This window comes from Natrix helvetica (genome assembly GCF_964273705.1).
Source record: "Natrix helvetica genome assembly, chromosome: Z".
Classification (NCBI taxonomy): domain Eukaryota; kingdom Metazoa; phylum Chordata; class Lepidosauria; order Squamata; family Natricidae; genus Natrix; species Natrix helvetica.
Window position 1 is genome coordinate 61,645,145 of NC_138554.1, and position 25,817 is coordinate 61,670,961.

The 25,817-nt window shown below is 45.2% G+C and overlaps 1 protein-coding gene across 1 annotated transcript in view; it reads left to right on the forward strand.

The window, feature by feature from the left end:
* Positions 1-16,257: 16,257 nt before the first annotated feature.
* The window catches only part of MOCOS (molybdenum cofactor sulfurase), a 51,776-nt gene continuing 42,216 nt past the window's right edge, over positions 16,258-25,817 (forward strand). Inside the window, exon 1 of the mRNA XM_081971038.1 lies at positions 16,258-16,436. Within this exon, the coding sequence (XP_081827164.1) occupies positions 16,304-16,436 (133 nt within the window). The 5' untranslated portion in view covers positions 16,258-16,303. The remainder of the gene's footprint in view (positions 16,437-25,817) is intronic.

The window sequence follows — 25,817 nt, forward strand, 5'->3', positions numbered from 1 at the left end:
GGTGCTTAGCAACCAGTACATAACAGACAGGGGTGGGTTTCAAATTTTTTTACTACTGGTTCAGTGAGCGTGGCTAGATGGGGGCATGTGACTGAGTGGGCGTGGCCAACTTGACATCACTCATGCACACTCAGGCACATGACCCCCCTCACCAAGCCATGCCCACCAAAACAGTGGCGAAAAGTTTTGACGGGGGAGGCGCTAGGTCAGGGATCTTTGCTATCCTGCTCAGGAGACGGAGCCCAGGAAGGAAGGAAACGGCAGTCCAACTGTGGTGCGAGGGAGGCCCAGACCGAGCCGGGAAGCATCTGCCAGCTGCCTTGTTTGTCCGGGAGTTTAGGATTAAAAAAAAAACCAACAAAGGAGCCTTGCCAGAGCTAAGGGAGCACCTGTAAACTATCCAGTAAGAAAAAAAGTTTTTATCCTCCTCAGCTCCCCAGAGGAATACTCTGCAGGCTTCAGCAGGGCTAAGGGAAGGCAAAAATGTTTTTCATTTTCGTGAAAAATGGGTGGATAATGGGCCATTTTTTCCAAAACGGGGTATTTTTGTCTTTCCCCAGTCCGCTGAAGCCTGCAGAGTGCTTTTGGAGGTGAGAAAAGGCAAAAATGCCTTCATTTTTGAGAAAAATGGGCCATTTTTCACAAAAATGGAGGCATTTTTGCCTTCCCCCAGCCCTGCTGAAGCCTGCAAAGTGCTTCTGGGGGCTGGGAGAAGGCAAAAATGCCTTCATTTTTTGAGAAAAACAGCCCATCTCTGGGATCTTTTTGGGACTTTTTCCGACGGCACTCTGGAGAACAGGGGTGAAAAAGAAGCCTCTGATTCTCTGGTGGCTGAGAGGCTTCTTTGCCAGCCAACCACTTCCCAGCTCTGGTCAGCTTGCCGTCTGACAGACGCGAGCAGCGACCAGGGGACTGGTTCGGGGACTGGTTTGGAGAGCCTGCCCTGATTTTTACTACTTGTTCTACCAAACCGGTCCAAGCCGGTAGGAACCCACCTCTGATGATAGAGGAATCAGAGAGGGCACATAATCTTACTTCCTTCCTTCCTCTGTCTCTCACTCTTGGATTTTTAGCATAGAATTTCTACAAAAAGACAAAGGCTTATGATCAACTTTGTTACAGTATGATAATAGGTTTTAAAATTAATTGGCAAGATCTAGTTTCCTTTGCTGTTATAAAAGGGGATAAAAACATCCTGGCTCCAATCAGTAGGAAAATTTGCAAGTTGTTTATATGAGTGAATAGGAAAATAGGAACCCACTAATTCTAATTCATGCCAGAGGGTTATGCAAAATGTATTTAAGAAAAGAATACAATTTACTCCGCAAATGTTTTTACTGGGTATAACTAAGGATTTTACTAAAGGGGAAACAAAACTGGTTTTGTATATGGTTACAGCAGCTAGGTTGTTGATTGCGCAACATTGGAAAAAAGATTTCTTACCGACAATTGATCAATGGATTCAGAAAGTGGCGGGGTTCGCCGAAATGGCAAAAATCTCAGCTTTCTTAAAAGGTCAGAAGCAGGAGAATTGTACACAGGAATGGGTAAAATGGATTGATTATATACAGAATAAATATCAGACTAGGAAGTACTATGTAGCCTTTAGGTAAGAATGTTTAGATTGACAGATGATCGGAGTAAATAACATATGGGATGCTTGGAATTGTTAGAGTGGTGTATAGCGGAAGTCAGGGGGGTGGGTTCGATTGGGAGGTGGGGGAGGGTTAGGGTGGAGGGTGGGGAAATATATATGTATAATAAATTTAGAAGATGGGATTAATGAGATATTGCTACTTCAAGAGAAACCTATATTATGATTTATATATGTTTAATTAACTTAGATGATGGGGTTATTGGGGTATTGTTACTTTAAGAGAAACCTATACTATGATTGTTGGGAGGTGAGGGGGCACAATATTTGAATGAGAAATCTATTTTAAGACGGGGGGAGGGGAGGGTGTATAGTATTTGTATGTGATTTACATTATATGGCGGGGGGGGGGTAAAAAGGGGGAAAATTTGTTTGTATAAAACTTTTTCAATTAAAAAAAAAAGAAATTCATTTTGGGATTTTTCCAGGTTTTATTTGTGAAAGGAAGTCTTTGACCTCAGATGCTGGAAAGAACATTTTGACAGTAACTCAGGGAGGAATTGTTTAACTTTTCAATTGCGAAAATACCCTGTAGGAATCTATCATCCCTGATAGATGACCTACCAAGCTTTGTTTAAATTCTGTTCCTGTATAGAAAGGTGTACCACTTTCAGAGGCACGTTGACATCACTGAACAATTCTTAAACTTATGTGGATATTTTGGAACATGTATGAACAGTTAGACAGAATACAATCTGTCAATGTATTTCCTAAAACATAATTCCCATAACTAAATGCAATATTTTAGGTGCAATCTAACAATGAAGAATTGAGAGGAACATTGAGTTCACTTGATAGTCTGTTGTTTTAACCAAGTAATGCATTTTCTTTTTTAAAGTTGTATCCTACTCTTGGGTCTTGTTTAGTCTGCAATTCTAATGTGTTATATGTCATATTTGTTTTTGAAGTTGAATACTAAGCCTCTGTTCCCTAACAGAAAACACAGGCTGTCTGCCAAGGCATTCAGTGAAACTAATCTCTGGCACTGCTAACTTAGCTGATAAGAGAGCCTAGAGCATTGATACCCAAGATCATCAAATAAAACATTAACTCTTCCAACTCCAAATATCCTTCCTGATGAAGGATATTCTTGGTAAAAATGTATTTTAAACAGTTGCCAAGAAATGAATAAGTAATTATTTTTAATTGCTTTCTCAGCTCTGCTAAACTCTAATGCTGTTCAGCTGTGTCAAAATTCAGAAGTAAATCAGGTCTAGCATTCAATACAAATTTCAGTGCTTCTGAATAACAGGCTATACGACATCATATATGGTAGATGATTAAGTACTCTCAGGCTTGGGAAAATTGCTGAAACAAATTTTATCCTTCAAGGTCTCATGACTTGTCCAATGCCTCTCAGTGCCTCTTGGGAGGCACTGCCTCAAATCTTCTGACTCAAAAATTGTATATTTGAGGTCATCCTGATTCTGAGTGAATCTCTCTCTGTGCTCTGTATTTGGTTGTAAAAGTCTATAAACTACAATTATGTCAATTGCATCCCATAGTCACAGGTCAGTCTCAATATTATTTATTTAATTTTCATCTCCTGCTTTTATTACTTTATAAGTAACTCATTGCAGCAAATATACATAATACTTCTTAATTCTCTTCTTTATCCACCACAACAATGTGGTGTGGTTTGGACTGGCAATTATCACCACACAAACCACACAAAATTAGCTGGACTCTTACTATTCAATTTCTCCTACAGAAGGCTATTGCTGTTAATTGCCTTGTGAGAGGCAGCCTAAAAGCTTTCCTTAAAATGTTGTATTTTTATTTACAGAATACTGTACAGAATACAAAGTTTGAAGTGAGGTCTTGGGAGTCTTCTAGTCCAACCCTCAGTGTGTCCAAATGTATCACACACAGGCCCCGCCCACCCCAGCTCAGCAAAGGGGGAAAATGTCATGATATGTCACATGATGGCAACATGACACTGTGAGTTTGACACCTGTGCCTTAGGCCATTCTGGATAAATGGCTATCCAATCTCCTTAAAAACCTCCAGTGATGGAACATCCATAACTTCTGGAGGTAAGTTGTTCCACTGATTAATTTTTCTCACTATCAGTACATTTCTCCTTAATTCTAGGTTTGATCTCTCTTTGATAATAAGCTTCTATCCGTTACTTCTTGACCTGGCCTCAGGTGCTTTGGAGTTGACCCCCCATAGAGAATCTATGGGGCATTGCCAAGAGAAAGATGAGAGACATGAGACCGAACAATGCAGAAGAGCTGAAGGCCGCTATTGAAGCATCCTGGTCTTCCATAACACCTCAGCAGTGTCACAGGCTGATAGCTTCCTTGCCACGCCACATTGAGGCAGTGATTGCTGCAAAAGGGGCCCAAACCAGATACTGAGTACATATGCATGCTTATACTTTTCAGAGGTCCGATGTTGTTCTATCTACAATCCTTGTTTTGTTGATTGCATGTAATATTCTAATTTTCTGAGATGGTGGATTTGGGGTTTTCATGAGCTGTAAGCCATAATCACCACAATTATGACAAATCACGGCTTGAACTATCTTGCTTTGCATGTAATGAGTCTATCTCATATATTAGTTTCACCCTTTAAGTTGCATTACTGAAATAAATGAACTTTTGCACGATGTCCGAATTTTTCGAGTTTCACCTGTATAAAAGCCAATGCAATCCTAGGGTACATCAACAGAGGGATAATTTCAAGACAGTGATAGTATTATTTTATATTACACTGGTGAGACCACATTTTGAATAGTACATCCAGGTCACCATGATACAAGAAAGATTTTGAGACCCTAGAAAGAGTGAAGAGAAAAGCAACAAAGATGATAAGGGGTCTTGGAGGTTAAATTGTATAATAAATGATCAAGAGAATTAAGAATGCCTAGTCTAACAAAAACAGTGACTAGGGATGATAGGAGTCTTACTATCAGAAAGAAGAGAGAATCAACTTTCTTCTAAAGTCTCTCTTTGAATCCTGACAGAATGCAAGAAAGATGAGAAAGAAATGCAGCTCATCTTACAAAGTGATTGTAATTGGAAATAGTGTGAAGGATCCTTGTCTGTATTAAATATGGGTGTGCAGACAATTGCAAAATGGAAGTGTGAAATTGGAAGCAGTCTTCAGATTAGTCAAATTCAAGGAACAAAGTAAAGGCTGAAGATGAATCTATATCAACTGCCCCACTCAGTCATCTAGCAAAGAATCCTGCCCATTTGTTTTGCCAAGAATATACTTTGTTGTTGTTGTTGTTAGTCGCAAATTCATGTCCGACCCATCGTGACCCCATGGACAATGTTCCTCCAGGCCTTCCTGTCCTCTACCATCCTATGGAATCCATTTAAGCCAGTGGTTCTCAACCTTTCCAATGCCATGACCCTTTAATACAGTTCCTCATGTTGTGATGACCACCAACCATAAAATTGGTGTCTCGGTTCCTAAGACCTTTGAAAATATGTGTTTTCTGATGGACTTAGGCAACCCCTGTGAAAGGGTTGTTCGACCCCCCAAAGGGGACCTGACCCACAGGTTGAGAACCACTGATTTAAACTCATGCCTACTGCTTCAGTGACTTCATCCAGCCACCTCATTCTCTGTCATCCCCTTCTTCTTTTGCCCTCAATCTTTCCAGGCATTAGGCTCTTCTCCAATGAGTCCTTCCTTTTCATTAGATGGCCAAAATATTTGAGTTTCATCTTCAGGATCTGGCCTTCTAAAGAGCAGTCAGGGTTTGATCTGCTCTAGGACTGACCGGTTTGATCACTTTTACTGAAGCTTAAGTGGTTATGGAAGTAGTGTAAGCTGAATCTGAGATTTTCCTGTGCAAACAACACAAAGAAAAGTTCCTCCTCCCTCGAGCACCCCTGGTTATCTGCAAATGTCCAATCAGGTGGTTCTTCAGGAAACAGGTGTTCAGTTGCATATTGTTAAATACTTTGGCTGGCTGGAGCTTCTTATGCAGCTCAGCTGGGCTTCCATCCCCCCTTTTCTTCACATTCTAATCTTTCCCTCTGCCCCACCCTCCCTTCCCCATGGTAATGTCTGCTGCCAGATCATGAAACTTGGATAGATGAGATGCAGCAATGACAATCTGTTCCAAGTAAATAGGAGATCCTTCTACATGGGTCAGTTTTAAATCAATTGACTAAATTCCTATAGCTTCCATAGGCTGCTAGGAGTTTCATTTCCAAGATTTAAAGCTACTCACCTTGGCAACTGTTATTCCCTTTGTAGCTAAATAGTTTTTTTCCCCCTTAGGTCACTCCTTTTATGGCTCCTGAAATGCCATGTTGTGTTCTTGTTAAACAAACACATTCTTGTACTAATGCCTTCTGATTGAGATTTTCATGTTACTGGTTCCTAATTCTCAAATCTAAGGTTCGGACAGAGATTGAAACAAGAAAGAACACAGTTCTTCTAAGCTGAGGGATGAAACAGGTGACGAAGTAAAAATAAGAAAGCTATGAGATTGGATCACATGTCTACTGTACCTCATATTTTTACAATAGTACTGGAAGCGTTTAACAAAATGCAAGCATGCCCAGTCTGTTAGATCTATAGTAGTGAAACATGCAGAAATCATTTGGGACATGAAGTCCACAACTAAAATGTCCCATGCCACATAGGGGCTTAAAGGTGACAAACAGCAACTGCAACTGCATTCAGAAATCACAAGCTTTGGGATTCAGTATAGGAGCTTGTAACATGGCATCACCCCCTGCCAATCCCCATGATGCTACTGCTTGCATTGCTCTCATTCATAACTGGCTGACCAACCACACTCAACATGTAGTCCTCAATGGAATTGCATCTACATGGAGGGAAGTATGCAGTGGCCTACCCCAAGGCTCTGTTTTAGGCCCAGTACTCTTCAGCATCTTCATCAATGATTTGGATGAGGGAATAAATGGGGAACTCATCAAATTTGCAGAAGACACCAAGCTGGCAGGAATAGCCAACACTCCAGAAGATAGGCTAAAGATACAGAAGGATCTTGACAAACTTGAACATTGGGCACTATTTAACAAAATGAAATTTAATGGTGAAAAGAGTAAGATTCTACATTTAGGCAACAAAAACTAAATGCACAGGTACAGTATAGGTGGTACTATCCTCAATAGTAGTAACTGTGAGAGGGATCTGGGAGTCCTAGTGGACAACCATTTAAATATAAGCCAGCAGTGTGCGGTAGCTGCCAAAAAAGCCAACACAGTTCTAGGCTACATAAACAGAGGGATAGAATCACAAGCACTTCAAGATCATGTGAAGTGTTAATACCATTTTATAATGCCTTGGTAAGGCCACACTTGGAATACTGCATTCAGTTTTGGTCGCCATGATATAAAAAAGATGTGAAGACTCTAGAAAGAGTGCAGACAAGAGCAACAAAGATGATTAGGGGACTGGAGACTAAAACATATGAAGAACAGTTGCAGGAACTAGCTATGTCTAGCTTAAGAGAAAGAAGGACTAGGGGAGACATGATAGCAGTGTTCCAATATCTCAAGGGTTGCCACAAAGAAGAGGGAGTCAAACTATTTTCCAAGGCACCTGAGGGTAGAACAAGAAGCAATGGGTGGAAATTAATCAAGGAGAGAAGCAATTTAGAACTGAGGAGAAACTTCCTGGCAGAACAATTAATCAGTGGAACAGCTTGCCTCCAGAAGTTGTGAATGTCCTAACACTGGAAGTTTTTAAGAAGATGTTGGATAGCCATTTGTCTGGAACGATATAGGGTTTCCTGCCTAGGCAGGGGGTTGGACTAGAAGACCTCCAAGTTCCCTTCCATCTCTGCTATTGTATTGTATTGTGTAATAACCACACATTTCTAGTGAAGAAAGATAAGATAAAAGCTTAAAAGGTTGTTATCCTATGTGACATGCTGTGCAGTTTTTCTAACAGTACCAGTGACCTGCTTTTATTTCCACTGCCAGGAAAAGACAGTTCTGGGCAGACTTAGGTGCTTGAAGATCTTCAGCATTTCACAAGAGAGCATACAACTGCCATTTAACCTTACTGAATATGGGGCTATAAAAGTAGATATATTGAGCTGGAGTTCCAGCTAATGTGGGTGCCCCCATTAGCCCACACAGTTCCAATCTGTGTGCTGTTTCTCACACTATACAGTGGGGGACCGGACTTGAAAAAGCATGGAATTCTCACAGGGACCAGTTCTTGATTACTACCCTCTTCAATTCATTTCTACATTCTAAACCTCCAATATCTGGTGCTCCAGCACAAATTCCTGGCCTTGCTGAAATATTGGAGAAAAAAAAAAGTAGATATCTCTTCAGATATCTAAAGTGTTGAGATACAAAGGAGAGAATAGATTTGTACTTTGTTACCCTGCAACAAAGAATGAAAGCTAATAGGTTGAAATGACAGAGAAGTATATTCAGGCTACTAGCCTAGGACAACTCCCACCACCAAGTTGCTTCTGCCAATTCATGGCCCACAAGTCATCGCAGAACACTTCAACATGGCCAATTTTCTATGGGGACAATTCGCCGCAAGCAGCCAGAGGGAGAGTCGAGCAGGTGGATGGGTGAGGGAGCGGGTAGGCAGACCACAAAATGCCAGTGTTGTCTGGGGGCTTCCCACTGGAAGGAAAACTGTGTAGGTGGATAAGTGAACAGAGGGCAGAGTGACAGTGTGGTTGCAAGGAACTTCCCATTTTAATTTTCCCTTCCCTGTGTCATCATGCTGAGCTCCAGAATGTTCAAAGATCAGTCTGTTTCGGCTGTTTGCCAGCAGTGGCAGTGTTCGAACTATTTGGGAGTGGTGACAGTGAATGAGGTGGTGGTGGTGAGACAGCAGCAGCCAGGTGCATTCCATTTTTCATACCAGCCTGCCACTGGTGCCATCCCAAATAGCCCAAACATCACTGCCACCAAATAGGTCAAACTGTGAACATCCCAGAGCTTGGCACAGCAGCAGTGGTGATGGTGGCACAGGGTGTGAAAATAGGAAGCCCCGGGCACTGCTTCTGCTATTCTGCACTCTGTTCACCCACTAGGCTTTTTCTCCAGTAGGAAGTCCCTGGCTGCCACCGCTCTGTGCTCTTCACAGCCACTCACTTGCCCACCTACCCACCAGGGACGTGCGGTCAGGAGAGGCAGGGGAGGCAGAGCCTCACCTCTCTTCATGAAATAATAGTATATAATATTATATACTATATATATATATATAATATTATAATATTATATACATCCGTCTGGCCGCGCTGGGGAGCTGCGGAGGGCGGAGACAGAAATGTTGTCGGCGCTGCGCTTTCGTGCCTTCGTCATCCGGCAGCGCCAACAACATTTCTGCCTCCGCCCTCCGCAGCTCCCGGGTGCGGCCGGACGGATGTAGCCACAGCGACGCCGAGGCGGTTCGGGCGGACGAAAGAGCGAGCGAGGCAGCCTGATCCTCGGTCGCTCGCCCGCCAGACTGCCTCGGCGCCATTCTGGCTACCTCCGTCCGGGTGCGCCCGGGAGCTGCGGAGGGCGGAGGCAGAAATGTCAGCGCTCCGGGATGACGAAGGCACAAAAGCGACTGGGGAACGACAAGAACCTTCCTGCCTCTGCTGGATTTCGCGTGCTCCTCGAGGAGCGCGCAAAGTCCAGCAGAGGCAGGAAGGTTCTCGTCGTTCCCCAGTTGCTTTCGAGGAATGCGGAGCGCGAGCCGGCGGAGCACGCTCAGGAAGGCGGGGAATGGGATCACGTGTGCTGGAGGCTGAGGCAGCCTGAGCCTCCAGCACACGTGGTCCCATTCCCCGCCTTCCTGATGACGTCACCAGCCTCACCAGCCATAAACCTCACCGCACGTCACTGCTACCCACCTATCCCACCGGCAGCCCATGATGAGTTATCCCCCTAATGAATTGGCTATGTTGAATCGTCCTGTGATGACTTAGTGGTAATGCATTGGCAAAGGCAATTGTAGTTGTAAGTCAAGGACTTCCTGTACTTTAACCAGTTCCCTACCCACAGGGGGCTGGAATAGATAACCACTAAGGTGTTCTGACCCCCTCCTCTTGTATACCAAGACACTCCGACACAAAGTCTCTTCAAAGATGTTTATTGACATACAGGTTCCACCTTGGCAGCAATCCAGCCTGCCAAGGTCAAGATAGCACTCTGGGCAGCAATCCAGCTACAGCGACACCCCTTGGCAGCAATCCAGCTACCAAGCTCCAGATAATCACCTTAGCAGCCAAGGTCCAGGGAACAGATTGATAGTAATCCAGGTAAAACCTTTAGCAGCAATCCAGCCTGCCAAAGTACGACACAGATCTGAGCTTCTCCAACTCCAATGATCAGTTGATTCCTGCAAAGGGTGTGTCCACAAGCAGTCCCTTTATAGTCTGGAGAGGAGTCTAATGATCAGCAGCTGAGAGCCATTACCTCCGGTAATTGCTCAATTGCTCCTTACGCCGGGTAGCACGTCGGTAACGAGCATCTAATAGCTCACTGCTGTCTGACTCACTGTCCTGTGACTCCTCCCCACTGCTCCAAGGCATGACATCAGGAGCCCCCTTCCTTTGGCTTTCACCACTGCTCCATGCCTCAGGCGCCCCCTGGTGGCCAACCAGCCTCTCTGCGCCCTGCTCAGCGTCGGAACCCTGTCCAGGGTCCCCCACCTCCTCTTGAGCCGACTCAGAGGACACCTCGCTGTCGGAGTCTGGTGGCAGCGGCACCGGCACCGGCTGGGTCACAACACTATCCCTCACCGCAGGGCCCTTCCCCCGGGCCTGACGCTCGGGATGCGGTTGGGAGGGAAAATGTCCATGATAGGCCCGCACCAAGCTGAAGCATGCACAGCCGTCGCATCGGTCCAGGTCCCCCCGTCCGAGTCCTCGTCCGCCCAGTCGACCAAATACTGGAACCGACCCTTGAGCCATCTCAAGTCACGGATCCGGGTCACTCTGTGCGATGGCCGTGCGTGCACCTCAGGCAACGACGGCACGGGCGAAGAGGGACGTCGGAGAGGACAATCCGACCGCTCAGGGATCAGGAGCGAGCGATGGAACACCAGGTGTACTCGCATCGAGCGCGGGAGGGTCAGGCAATAGGCCACCGGATTGATAACGGCCTCCACAGGGAACGGCCCCAGATACCGGTGGTCCAACTTCCTCGTAGGCCGGTGGGACGGAAGATGCCGCGTGGACAACCACACGCGATCACCCACAGCCAATTCCGGCACTGCACGGCGAGACCTGTCCGCCACCCGCTTGTAATCCTCCTTCGCCTGATTCAAGTAGAGGTGCACCATCTGGTGAACCGCCTGAAGCTCAGAGAGGAAATCCTGCGCTGCGGGGACCGGAGAGTCCACGGGGGTGAGAGGGAAAAAACGAAGGTGGTACCTGACGTTCGCCATGAAAGGCGTTGTCAGTGTGGAGGAGTGCTGCGAGTTGTTGAACGCAAACTCCGCCACAGCGAGGTACTCCGCCCAATTGTTCTGCTGCTGGTTCACGAAGCAGCGCAGATATTGTTCCAGAATCCCAATCACCTTCTCCGTCCCTCCATCGGTTTCGGGATGGTGCGCCGAGGACAGACAAGCTTGGACGTCAAGAGCGGCCATCAGCCCTTTCCAGAACTGGGCCGTGAATTGTGTACCACGATCGGAGACGACCCGGTCAGGTAGGCCGTGCAGCCGGAACACGTGCTGGATGAACATGCGGGCGGTGGCGCGGGCTGTCGGCAATCTCCAGCAGGGGATGAAATGCGCCATCTTGGTGAGCATGTCCACCACCACTAGGACCGTAGTGAAACCGGACGACGGAGGCAGTTCCGTCAAGAAGTCCATGGACACAGCTCCCCAGGGTCTGTCCGGGGTCGGCAATGGCTGTAGCAAGCCTGGAGGAGCTCCCGTCGCTGATTTGGCCTGTGGACACTGCACACATGACGTGACGTACGTCTGCACGTCGTGTCGCAGGCGAGGCCACCAAAACGTATGGGAAACCAGGTGCAAAGTTTTGAACAGGCCAAAGTGTCCCGCTGCCGGAGTGTCATGACATTGGGAGAGAACCAATCCACGGAGCGGTCCTGCAGGCACGTAGAGCCGATCCCGATACCTCAAAAGGTCCTCGTCAAAGGTCCACGGGGATGTCGGCCCTACCTCTGCCCGCCGTTGTTCCACCCACTCGTCGTTTCGCTGCGCATTCCGTATCAACGACCGTAAATCCACGGGTTCCTGGATTGCAGCGAAGGACTCAACGGGTAGGACCGTCCGGGGGGGCAGTGAGTCAGCAGGGTCTGAGAACTCCGGCTTTCTAGACAGGGCATCCGCCCTCTGGTTCAAGGCACTGGGAATATACGTGACCTTGAAGTGGAACCGGGCAAAAAACAGAGACCACCGGATCTGGCGTTGATTGAGCTTCCGCGCTGTTGTCAACAACTCCAGATTCCGATGGTCTGTCCGGACTTCGACCTGATGCCTGGCCCCCTCCAGGTGATGTCGCCAGGCTTCGAACGCTGCCTTGATAGCCAGCAACTCCTTCTCCCAGATGGTATAATTGCGCTCGGAAGGATTGAGTTTCCGAGAGTAATAGGCGCAAGGGAAAAGGGTGCCATCAGGGGCGTGAGCCTGCAATAACACCGCCCCCACCGCGATGTCGGACGCATCCGCCTCGACTACAAAGGGGCGATGGGGATCAGGGTGTTTCAAGATCGGCTCCTTTGTAAAAGCGCGCTTCAAGGCCACGAATGCTTGTTGTTCCGTGGACCCCCAGTGAAACGGCACTTTCTTTTGCAGGAGCCGAGTGAGGGGCGCGGTCAAGAAAGCAAAGCCGGGGATGAAGGACCGGTAGTAGTTGGCAAACCCAAGGAGTCTCTGAACGTCTTTCATCCGTCGAGGAGATTGCCAACTTCGTAACGCCTCCACCTTGCCTGGCTCCATCGCAATTCCTTCAGGGGATATACGGTGCCCCAGGAACTCGATGGTGGTCTGCCAGAACTGACACTTCTCCAGCTTGGCAAATAAGTGATGCTTTCGAAGGCGCTGCAAGACCTGACGCAAGTGCTGTTGATGATCCTTCCGAGACGTAGAGTAGATCAAGATGTCGTCCAGGTAGATGACGACAAACTGATCCAAAAGATCCTGAAAGATATCATTCATAAAATGTTGGAAGACAGCTGGGGCATTGGTCAACCCAAACAGCATGACCGTATACTCAAAATGTCCGTATCGGGTGCCAAAGGCTGTCTTCCATTCGTCCCCCGCCCTGACTCGAACCAGATTGTAAGCTCCACGTAAGTCCAGTTTTGTAAACACCACGGCCTCCCGGAGTCGCTCCAACAACTCGGGAATCAGAGGCAACGGGTAGCGATTACGGATCGTGATGGCGTTCAAGCGCCGGTAATCGCAACAAAGTCTTAGATCCCCGGTCTTCTTTTTGATGAACAAAACCGGGGCAGACAAGGGCGAAGACGAAGGCCGGATAAAACCCCGGGCAAGGTTCTTGTCAAGGAAGTCCCGCAATGCGGCCAACTCCGGTTCAGACATGGAGTATAGGCGGCCCGTCAGGAGTTTCGCATCAGGTACCAGGTCAATGGGACAGTCATAAGGCCGGTGCGGTGGCAGTTGGTCCGCCTCCTGCTCGCTAAACACGTCCGCGAACTCCGCTAAATCCGGCGGCACTGTCACCTCGGCCGAACTGGGCACCTGAGCCGCGCAAACATGACGGGTATAGTCCACGCATTGCAAGGACGGGAACGAGATGCGGTTCTGCGACCAGTGGATCTGGGGATCGTGCGCCCGCAGCCAAGCCAAGCCCAACACCACGGGGAAATGCAGACCCGAAGCCACGTAAAATTGAATGGCCTCCTCATGCTCCCTGAGGATCAGGCACAAAGGTTGCGTGGCGTTCTTGATGGGCCCAGACAGAAGCACCCGACCGTCAATGGTCTCCACTCGCATTGGAGGGTCTACCGGGCACAGAGGGACGTGATATTTCGTGACAAACGCTGCATCCATAAAATTCGTGGTAGCCCCGGAATCGACCAAGGCATGGGCTGGAATTCCCTGCGGACTACCCGACAAGAGAATGTGCGCTGCAAGAATCAGATGTCGTGGAGGCCCCTCCGCCTCTGTTCCGGCCTGTGCCCGACCTGAAGTCTCCCTCAGATTGGGCCTCGCCCATTTCCCGACACGTTGCTGAGGGGAGGCCGCAGTCCGCACAGCCCCCCTACCCTTTTTGGGGCAAACCAAAGCCAAGTGTCCAAAATCCCCACAGTAGAAACACAACCCCCCTGCACGCCGTCTGTCCATCTCCGTGCGCAACAAGCGGGGTTTGGCGGCACCCAACTCCATGGGCTCCTCCCGTGTAACTGCAATCTCGTGAGGGACCGGCATCCTTTTGGTCTCCTGGGACACGCGGCGAGGCCTCCGCCTCTGCAGCCGGGCGTCTATCCGGAGGCACAAATGAACCAACGCGTCGAACGTTAGAGGCCTGTCCACCCTCACAAGCTCGTCCTGTAGGCCATCTGATAGGCCGTCCTGGAAAGTGTCCATAAGGGCTGGCTCATTCCAAGCAGAGTCCTGACTAAGCAGCCGGAATTCGCTGATATAATCCTGCAAAGAACCACGCCCTTGGTGCAACTCTTTCAGGAGTCTGGTGGCTGTTTCCCCCTTAATGGGATCTTCAAACATCAGCCGGAGATGGTTACAAAAACCCTGAAAATCGTCCAGCAGGGGGCTCGGTTGGGAGAGCAATGGAGTGGCCCACCTTGCTGCTGTGCCTGAGAGCAAGCTGATGATAAATCCCACCTTCGTCCGGTCAGTGGGAAAGTCCTCCGCTCTCAAGCTGATAAACAGCTGGCATTGGCCCAGGAACGCTGCAAACATTGCTTGTTTGCCATCAAACTTGTCTGGTGTAGCCACTGGACATTTCCTCCTTGGCTGGAGGGGGTTTGCAAGCCCCTGGAGCTGAGAGACCTGACCAGCCAGCAAAGCAATCAGTTGAGCCAACTGGGCCGTCTCAGCTTGTAGGTGCTCCATTGCAACTTAATGGAGTTTTGTTTGGGGCAGGAATCAATCTGTTCTGACCCCCTCCTCTTGTATACCAAGACACTCCGACACAAAGTCTCTTCAAAGATGTCAAGTATCAAGGGGATATTTATAATTAATGGTAGTCTTATAGTTGAAAATAACCACTATATTGAAAAGATGGCACACAGAAAAAACTCGGATTCATTGTCTATCATTTTAAAGAGCAGGACATAAAATGATGGATTTAAATAATAGGAAGACAGATTCTGACTGGATGTTGAGACAAATTTTCTAGCAATTCTGACAGTTAGGTGCCTTGTGTCTTTCAATTAGGATTCCTGTATAAAGGAGAATGTTGCCTGGTGTCCTGAATGCTCTTCTTCTCCACAGGAAGCATTTCTTTCCTAAATTTAATTCTTCTATTGCACCTTGTATTTGAATTCTATTTCCTTTTTAGATCATCATATACGTCTTAGTATTTCATTAAATACCAATGATCAATTATAATTATTTTACTTTCTTTTTTTCTCTAAATGTTTCTTTGGGCTTTTATGTAAAAAAAGTTATCAGTGGAAACTGATACCTATATTCTGTCATTTCCCAAATCCTCATCTGAGTTTGTATGTAACACTCCACTAGATTTTGTTTTATAATGATATGTTGTAAAGACATATCTAGTTTGATATGTAAAGCTAGTAGTGACTAATCTTGACATCATGAATAAATCCAGCCTTGATCTCAAAATATGGCTACTCTTTCTTCTCTCATGATTTGGGCATTGTTTTAATTATAAAATACCAGAGCTTGTCAATCAAATGGAGAGAATCTTTTCATTCATATTACTTTGCTGATCTTTGTAAATAATATTCTGTAAATAACCTTCAAAAATTAATATGATTTTTTTTTCATACGTCTGTACGTTAACCATTTTTTTTTAAAAAAAATCTTGTTAGGGTATCTAAATCAAACATTATTAATTAATGGTAGACTTATGTAATTTACCGTATCTAGAACATAGTGGAAGCAACTACAAGTCATTGAGACCCAAGGTCATTCATAATGCGCATTCCTATGAAATATGATAAAGAGTAACACCAGAACATTATCTTGTCTGTGCCTCCTTCTTAGGGCTGCTTATGCCAAACACACACTGAAATACCATCTCCATACCCTCTTTCAAACTATGCGTACTTTACAAAGGACAGTCAAGAGGAAGATACAGCTCAGCAGTAAAAGGGCTAAAGGAGTCTCCTCATCCTGCTTCGGCAGCAAGACAAAAACCCTCATTATGCAGCTTGTGTTGCAAACAGAATTTCTACAAAGGGATAATAATGAAATAAATGAAAGGCGCTGGTTGATATTTTTGTTTGTTTGTTTATATTGTGCTTTCATTTTTGGAAATTCGGTTCTGAAGCAATAGCTTCCCGTCCTCCCCTTCTCAAATTCCACGAACTCAGCGATACTCTCTGTTCTGTCCGTAAAGACTGCAAATCAGAGATATCTAATTTGCTGATCTGGCGAGAAAAAGCAGATTTGGCAAGGAGTGAATTGTTGCCACCTCTGTGGGCGATTGCCAGTGGGAGGAGCCCGGGACTCCGGCCTCTCCTGTAAAATGATCTTTAATTGAGTTGCTTTCTGTCGTAAACAGTTATTGCTCGTCTCTTGTTTCGAGAAAGGTTTTTAACTGCAATGGCTGAGGATCCGTGGGAAAATTTTTTGTCTTTCCAATCTTTCCAAAGCAAGCTCCCTTCGGGCGCTGCTTATGGTTACGGTGGACAGGATCCGCAAAGACTGTGGCAGAGGGAGTTCCGTAGACTAGGAGGTAACCTGACATGTGGTGGAGGTGGCAGCAGGACGGTTGGTGGGAAGGGAAAAAATGGGAAAGGGAAGAGGAAACAGAGTACTGAGTCTGCGATTGTTCCTGTGGGAGCAGTTACCCTGATAAGTGCGTACGACCACATAGGTTTTGAAGAAGGAAATATAGTTCCACGTTTATTTTAAATAAAGAAAAAAACAAGTGAATGAGAAAAGGTGATCGAACAGTAAATCCCAATCTGCCCTTCTTACACGTGAGTCTGAAAAGAAAGGGACTGTTCGGTCAAAATAATGTTCACCTTTTGAATTTTGTTAGTCTGTGATAGTAAGGTTAGCAGCTGATTTGCCTCCTATTTCTTGCTCCATTTCCTGGATAGTAAGACTAAGAGTAAATGAATTGAAAGAATACATTTACATCACTGGGTCTAAGGTCTATCAGGATAATCTAAATCAGTGGTAGTCAACCTGGTCCCTACCGCCCACTAGTGGGCGTTCCAGCTTTCATGGTGGGCAGTACGGGTTTTGTCCGATACTGAAGCACTTCCCTTTTTAAAATTTAATTGACTTCCCTACTTTATAAATCACCATTACTGTGGAACTGGTGGGCGGTTAGAAAATTTTACTACTAACAGAGATACAAAAGTCGGCGGTAGGTATTAAAAGGTTGACTACCCCTGATCTAAATGGATGCATCCTTGACAAATGGCTGACCACTTTTTCCTTAAACATTGAGTAGTTAATCTTTGTTTTGTTGTCTTCACTGGAGAATTAGTTTACTATTTTTCCTCTTTTTTATTAGGAACTATCTTATTTGCTAACACACACTGGATAGCTTGGCTAGAAGAAATTCTTGTTGTAAAGGGGAGGAATATCACCTGCCACTTCTGGATCTCATGCAGCTTATAGCCCCCGTTTTTATGATATCTTAGAATCTGTTGAAAAAAGTTTAATTCCCAAATAATAAAGTTCCCCACCCAATAGCTGTGCTGCATAAACAGGGGTAAGCAGTGTTTTATATTTCAGCTTCCTCATTCAATACAATACAATAGAATAGCAGAGTTGGAAGCGACCTTGGAGGTCTTCTAGTCCAACCCCCTGCCTAGGCAGGAAACCCTATACCGTTTCAGACAAATGGCTATCCAACATCATCTTAAAAATTTCCAGTGTTGGAGCATTCACAACTTCTGGAGGCAAGCTGTTCCACTGATTGATTGTTCTAACTGTCAGGAAATTTCTCCTCAGTTCTAAGTTGCTTCTCTCCTTGATTAGTTTCCACCCATTGCTTCTTGTTGTACCCTCAGGTGCCTTGGAAAATAGTTTGACTCCCTCTTCTTTGTGGCAACCCCTGAGATATTGGAACGCTGTTATCATGTCTCCCTTAGTCCTTTTCTTCATTAAACTAGGCATACCCAGCTGCAACTGTTCTTCATATGTTTTAGTCTCCAGTCCCCTAATCATCTTTGTTGCTCTTCTCTGCACTCTTTCTAGAGTCTCCACATCTTTTCTACATCGTGGCGACCAAAACTGAATGCAGTATTCCAAGTGTGGCCTTACCAAGGCATTATAAAGTGGTATTAGCACTTCACGTGATCTTGATTCTATCCCTCTGTTTATGTAGCCTAGAACTGTGTTGGCTTTTTTTGGCAGCTACTTCACACTGCTGGCTCATATTTAAATGGTTGTCCACTAGGACTCCAAGATCCCTCTCACAGTTACTACTATTGAGGATAGTACCACCTATACTGTACCTGTGCATTTTGTTTTTGTTGCCTAAATGTAGAATTTTACTCTTTTCACCATTGAATTTCATTTTATTAGATAGTGCCCAATGTTCAAGTTTGTCAAGATCCTTCTGTATCTTAAGCCTGTCTTCTGGAGTGTTGGCTATTCCTGCCAGCTTGGTGTCTTCTGCAAATTTGATGAGTTCCCCATTTATTCCCTCATCCAAATCATTGATGAAGATGTTGAAGAGTACTGGGCCTAAAACAGAGCCTTGGGGTGCTCCACTGCATACTTCCCTCCATATAGATGCAATTCCATTGAGGGCTACACGTTGAGTGCGGTTGGTCAGCCAGTTATGAATCCATCCGGTGGTGATGCTCTCCAACCCACATTCTTCTACTTTATCTAGTAATAGGTTATGGTCTACCTTATCAATGCCTTACTGAAGTCCAAGTAAACTATCGATGGCACTCCTCTGGTCCACTAATTTTGTCACTTTGTCAAAGAATGCAATAAGATTAGTCTGGTATGATCTGTTTTTGACAAACCCATGTTGGCTTTTGGCTATTACTTTGTTTACTTCTAGCTGTTCGCTAATTTGTTGGTTGATTATCTTTTCCAGAATCTTTCCTGGTATTGAGGTCAGGTTGATAGGTCTATAGTTTCCTGGGTCTATTTTTCCCCTTTTTTGCTGATGGGAACCACATCAGCTCTTTTCCAGTCCTCTGGCAGTTTCCTGGTGCTCCAGGATCTCTGAAAGATATAATTCAGTGGTTCTGAGATCTCATCTGCCAGTTCCTTCAAAACCCTGGGTATAATCCATCCGGTCCTGGTGATTTGAACTCGTCTAGGGTAGACAGATGCTTACTTACCATTTTCTTCCCTATTTCAATTTGTGTTCCTAATTTGATTTGTGTGGTGCTGTTTTTGATAGGTTGGACTGTTTTATCCATTTGTGTAAAGACAGATGCAAAAAAATGAGTTAAATAGTTCTGCTTTCTCCCTGTTACTTGTCACCTTCTTGTCACTTTCTCCCAGCAATGGACCAATTGTTTCCTTAAACCTTTTCTTGTTTTTAACATGTTGGAAGAAGCTTTTTTTGTTATTTTTAACTTTTGTGGTAAGCCTTTCTTCACTGTGAGCCTTAGCTTTCCTTATTTCATCTTTATAGGCTTGGGCTATTTGCTCATATTCTGCCTTAGTTATGTCCCCCTCTTTCCACTTTTTATGCTTAACTTTTTTGTCTTTCAATTTGTCAGAGAGTTCTTTATGCAGCCTTGCTGGTTTCTTTTGGGAGCTGTTATTTTTCTTCTTCATTGGTATTGTGCTAGACTGAGCTTTTGTAATCTCATTTTTCAAAATTTCCCAAGCTTCTTGAGTTGTTTTCCCCTTGAGGATTCTCATCCGTGGAATTCTTCCCAAGCTCTCTCTAAGTTTATTGAAATTAGCTCGCTTAAAATCCAAGAGTCTAGTTTGACTTTGTTCTACTACTTGTGTTTGCATAATGTTGAATTCCAATATTGCATGGTCACTTGCCCCCAGGGTTCCTATAGCTTCAACACCTTCTATCATTTCCTCTCTGTTAGTGAGAAGTAAGTCTAATATGGCCAATCCCCTTGTTCCCTTCTCTACTTTTTGGGAAACAAAGTTGTCTGCTAGGTTCATTAGGAACCTGTTTGATCTTCCACTTGGTGCAGAGTTTGTTTCCCAGTTGATGTCAGGGTAGTTAAAATCCCCGATTACTATTGTGGTGTGCTTCCTACATACCTTAGTTAGATGACTAGCAAAAAGTTTATCTACTTCCTCTGCTTGGTTGGGTGGCCTGTAGTATAGACTTATGGCAATGTCGTTTCCCCGCAACCTTTAATATTGACCCAAATGCATTCAAGATACAGTAGTTCTCATCATTGCTGTGCTCTATTTCTGTAGAGATGTAGTTATTTCTTATATATAGTGCAACTCCACCTCCTCTTTTATTTGCTCTATTTCTTTTAAATAATTTAAATCCTTCTAGCTGTATGTTCCATTTGTGGGTTTCATCCCACCAAGTTTCTGTAATGGCAACAATATCGTACCTGCCCTCATTTACTTGAATTTCTAATTCACCCTGTTTATTCCTCATACTCTGTGCATTGGTGTATAGACATTTGAGTCCATTTTGATTGACCTTGTGCTTACTGTCTACATAACCTGTGTTATTCCTGATTGCCCCTATTTTCTTGCCACTTGTATGAGTCATGCACATGGTATGGCACTCACTATTAAATGCTTGGTTTTGCTTGACAGCAGGAGTGATAATCTTACCCGCACAAACATCTATGTTACATGCACTGATAACCCTATGAGTTTTAGATTGCTGGGGACAGAAATGTTCTGTATCAATTAATTTTTTGTCCCCGCTCTTCAGTTTAAATGTTTATCAAGAAAATCTGTGAATTTAATGCCAAGTAACTCAGTCCCTTTCTTGGATGGGTGCAAACCATCTCTTTTGTACAGTTTTTCATTGGACCAGCTGCAGGCATCATGACTAATAAAACCAAAGCCTTCCCTTTTACACCACTCCTTTAGCCAAACATTAAACTCTGCTACACGCTGGCCCTTCCCTTCTTGTTCCTTATATACTGGTAAAATCTCTGAAAAGATAAGCCTACAACCTACACTACTAAGTTCATACCCCAAGCTCTGGAAATCATTCTTCACAGAAAGTACATCTTTTTGGGACAGATCATTTGTGCCAAGATGTATAATAGCATCAACGTCACTGTCCTTACTTGCATTCTTGACTATCTTAAGACTACGCCTCTTGTCTCTGCTGGCAGTAGCACCTGGCAGACACCTGACCTCTTTTAAAACCTCTATATCCTTTCCTAAATTTACATCCCTTACGATTGAATCACCAACCAGAAGAGAAGGTGGCTTCTCTTTTTATATACCTTGATCTTCTTGTGCGACTGATGTGTGATACCTGGGTCCCCATTTCGTCTTTCCAAAGAAAGTTCTTCATTTTGGACTATGATCCCCTGCTTATTTGAGTCACCATTATCACAACTATCTTGACCTGTCTCTTTAGTGTCCCCATTAAGGTCAGCCAGGGCACTATATCTATTATGCTGGGTCACAGCGAAAGCTTTGTGTTTATGGTTCACAGCTTTCATCCTGCCAAATCCCACAGTTGTCCAGACGGCTCTTCTCCTGCAGGATCTTTGCGGTAGAGGGTGCTGATAGCATGGAATCTCCATAGTGTGGAATGACCGAATTGGGCACCTAATTTCTGCTTGGAGAGCACAGATTAGAGACTCTAGATAGGTAATCTGTCTATGTAGACTAGTAATTTGTTTACAAAGGGGAAAGTATCTGAATTTGAAAAGAGTACTGCAAAAGACAGGTGCAAGACAGCTATTACATTGAACTAAGCCAGTCATTTTGAAATAAAATAAAATCACAATCTCAAGCACACTAATCCAGAATGTATTATTGCTATTTTGGTTTATAGATATATGATTCGCGGGCTACTACCTAGCCCTCTTTCTCTGATGCCCCCCTTGTAGCCAGCAGCTCCAATCACCAGCCTCAGGAAACTTTGGGCAAGTATGTTTGCAGGCAAGGGGAATTCCTCTGTTCCTTTTCCAGCATACATTGCAGTATCTAAGTAAAGAGATTACTGTTTACAGATTAGACTCATAATAAAACTGTTCTCCCTCATTCATTAGTTGTATGTGGTGGTACCTAGAAGTAACTTTCCAAAAGATTATCAACAGTTATCTCCTATCCTTTTGCTATAGCACAAAACTATTAAGTAGGGGGAAATGTTGCAATACAACAGTTTGCAGTTCTGATTAGGAAACTGAAACACAGTAGGAGGTTCCCAAGAGAAACTTCGTGATTTGTTAGAAATGCCCCTCCTTTTTCTATCATGTTACATTACATGCTTTTCTGATTGCAAACTTTTGCATTCTGCAAGACATGTTGCCTTTTTACATATATTTTGCTGTTTCTTTATGCTGCCCAAACCAAGTTCAGTTTTAAATTTCCTAGTGGAGCTCATCTATCATGCACAAATATAACGAGTTACTTAAGGACATATATTTCTTTTTTTTCTCTTTCTCCATATATATGTTGTTTTGATATTAGAGAAAACAGCAGAGATACTTATGTGGTCTGAGGTTTGAGGAAGAATCTGAAGTTGGTAGGGCATACATTTTTAAGAGCCAACAATCTTGCTAATATTTTAGAAAAATGCATCTGACTCTGTGAATTCTTAAGAGATAGGACTGAGTTCTCTGCTAAGAGTAGGTTGCAAAAATTACAATTGTGAAGTCTAGTAAGCTGAGAGGTATTTACAATCCAACTTTGTACCTTATTTTATGGGAAACAAGATGAGCTGTAACAGGATACAATGTTATAGATCAGTGGTTCCCAAAGTGGGTGATACCACTCTCTGGGGGGGCAGTGGTATGACTTAGTGGGACGCTAAGAGGCAAGGGGGCAGCAGGGGGTGCTAAGAGGCAAAGGAGGTGGCAGAGGAGTGCTGGAGATGGTCCCCTCGCAGGGTGCAATTCTGCCTGGGGCTCTGTTGGCCGCCAGTCATCTGAGCACTTCCAGCAAGGGGGAAATTCACTCTAACGTCCCAAAGACTGGAAGGATTTTTGCTCGCTCGGTTGCTTGCTCAGGAGGCATACAAGCATGTCAGGCCGAAGTTGTTATATCCTATGTTCTTCCCTGACTTACGACCGGGGATTCCCTTGCGCAGGCTAGCAACAGCCAAGCCGCGCCGGGGATTCCTTTGCTGCAGGCTAGCAACAGCCAAGCTGCGTCTTAGCCAATCAGGCGTGGCTTGGCTGAAGGTGGGCTGTTTGCGCTTCCTGGTTGGTCTCTCTGCTTGACAGCTCTTGTATAAATAGCTGTCAAGCAGAGAGACGAGCGCTTCTCTCCTGTATGTGCATCTTGCTGTGTTGTTACAATAAACTAGTTGGAAGTTCCTCAGCTGTGTCCGGCCTCGTGATGAATGGTGAGGAAGAATGAGGCCGGACACAGCTGAGGAACTTCCAACTCGTTTATTGTAACAACACAGCAAGATGCACATACAGCAGAGAAGCTGTATGCTGTACAGCAGAGAAGCGCTCGTCTCTCTGCTTGACAGCTATTTATACAAGAGCTGTCAAGCAGAGATACCAACCAGGAAGCGCAAACAGCCCGCCTTCAGCCAAGCCGCGCCTGATTGGCTAAGACACGGCTTGGCTGTTGCTAGCCTGCAGCAAAGGAATCCCCGGCGCAGCTTGGCTGTTGCTAGCCTGCGCAAGGGAATCCCCGGTCGTAAGTCGGGGAAGAACATAGGATATAACAGAAGTGGGGCAAAGAGGGGGCAGAGAAAGAAGAGAAGAGCCTTTTGCCTGCATTTCTCCTCTGATACGACTCTGTGTGTGCTGTGCACGGAGAAGAGATGCGGGACTGAACAGGGCTGTCCTTGGGCCTGCATTTCAGGGATTGGGAATTGGTGCTGCATTACACAGCGAGTCCGATGTCACTGCACAAGAGCGCTCACCTGCCCGCCTGCTTCTCTCGCACTTTTATAAATGGCTTTACTTCTGACTCCCTTTCCCGGACTGCGCTAGGAGCCGTCTCCATGAGGATTGTGCCGCAGCGTGTGTGTGTAATGGAGCCACCTCCCCAATCCCTCTTGCACCCGTTCCACACGGACGCGCCACTCTTGCCTGCCTCTACCCCTCCCACCTTAGAAATGCAACACAGGTAAAAATGCAGTATAAATAATAAATCTGCAATTAAATTAAAGTTTGGGAACCACTGTTATAGATATTATTTGTTAATTGTTAAGAATAAATAATGGGATTATTCTGTGCTAGAGTCAGCATAACCTTGACTATCACTTAAATCAGTGGTTCCCAAACTTTTTCAGTCCACCACCCCCTTGGTGCTACAAACTGATCCTCAGTGCCCCCCACCCAGTGGTGGAATTCATTTTTTTTACTACCGGTTCTGTGGGCGTGGCATGGTGGGTGTGGCTGGGGGTGTCATGTGACTGGGCAGTTTGCACGACGGAAGGAAGATAGTAACAGTAAAATTCAAAACTGTAACAATTAATTGCACATTTATTCAAAATCCAATTTAAAAACCTTTTTAGTTAATGTTAATTCAACAAAATTGTTGAACATGATCCAGTGATACCAGGTTTTCAAAGTCTGATAGTCATTTTTCAAGAACCTTAGTAACTAGTAACTTAGTAAACTCAGTAAAATTTAGTAACTACTTCACTGTTCAGTAGATTCTGTGTAATACAGTACATGCCTGATCATTCACGCACAGACTGCTTCCTTTTGTTTTTTGTTTTTCAAAATAACAGGGTGGGGTGGGGGTAGAGAAGGAAGACGACTTTGTTTTGTGGTATCTGCCATTTCAGAAATGCTCATTAGACTGCCCCATGTGATCAGTCTTTCCGTATTCCTCAATATATTGGTTCCCAGCAGCTGGTCAAAGTCCTAGTGGTACTTATGGAGCTGTAGATGGTACTATGGCAAAATACAAGCCTTGCAGCTCATGTATACTCACACAACATAAGAGTGATGCCATTATCCAGGTTTATCTGTGGCAAAGGTCTCACTGTGTATAATGTCAAGATAGGAAGAGCACTTTATTAAAATAAAACTGCAGTGTTTTGACTTTATTTGGTTATAAAACATCTTGTTTGGCATACTGGGAACATTTGGACAGCATTTTCTTCTAATATGGGACGTTGTTCTATCATAATTTTGTTTTGCTTTGTTTTTTCCTATATGTGACAATATCCAACTTTAGACAGTAATTAGACCACTTTTTATTTACTTTTTTTAAAACAGTATATGTTGGAAATGCTTATCCCTTTTCCACAATCTCCCCCTATATTTCAGCCTTCAATGAGATTACTTTGCAACTCAAAGTTTGAGAAACCACCCCAAGTGCCCTTCCTCCCACTCCTCGCTTTTTAAGGCCACCTCTACGAATGGAGCGAGGAGGCAGAGGGGGGCTAGCCTCTCTCTCTCCCCCCCCACTGCATGTTTACCTGTGTTGCATTTCTAAGGTGGGAGGGGTAGAGGCAGGCGAGAGTGGCACGTCTGTGTGGAGCGGGTGCAAGACGGATTGGGGGGGGGGTAGCTCCGTTGCACATGCACACTGTAGCGCAATCCTCGCAAAGACGGCTCATAGCACAGTCCTGGAAAGGGAATTAGAAGTAAAGCCATTTATAAAAGCGCGCGAGAGGCAGGCAGGCAGGCAGGCAGGCAGGCGAGCGCTCTTGTGCAGTGACATCAGACTCGCTGCGTAATGCAGCACCAATTCCCAATCTCTGAAATGCAGGCCAAGGACAGCCCTGTTCAGCCCCGCATCTCTTCTCCGTGCACAGCACACACAGAGTCATATCAGAGGAGAAATGCAGGCAAAAGGCTCTTCTTTCTCTGCCCCCCCCTTTGTCCCCCCCCCAGCCTGACATGCTTGTATGCCTCCTGAATGAGCGAGCGAAAAATCCTTCCAGTCTTTGGGACGTTATTTCCCCCCTGCTGGAAGTGCTCAGATGACTGTCGGCCAACAGAGCCCCAGGCAGAAGTGTGCCCTGCGAGGGTACCATCTCCAGCCCTCCTCTGCCACCTCCTTTGCCTCTTAACGCCTCCCTGCCACC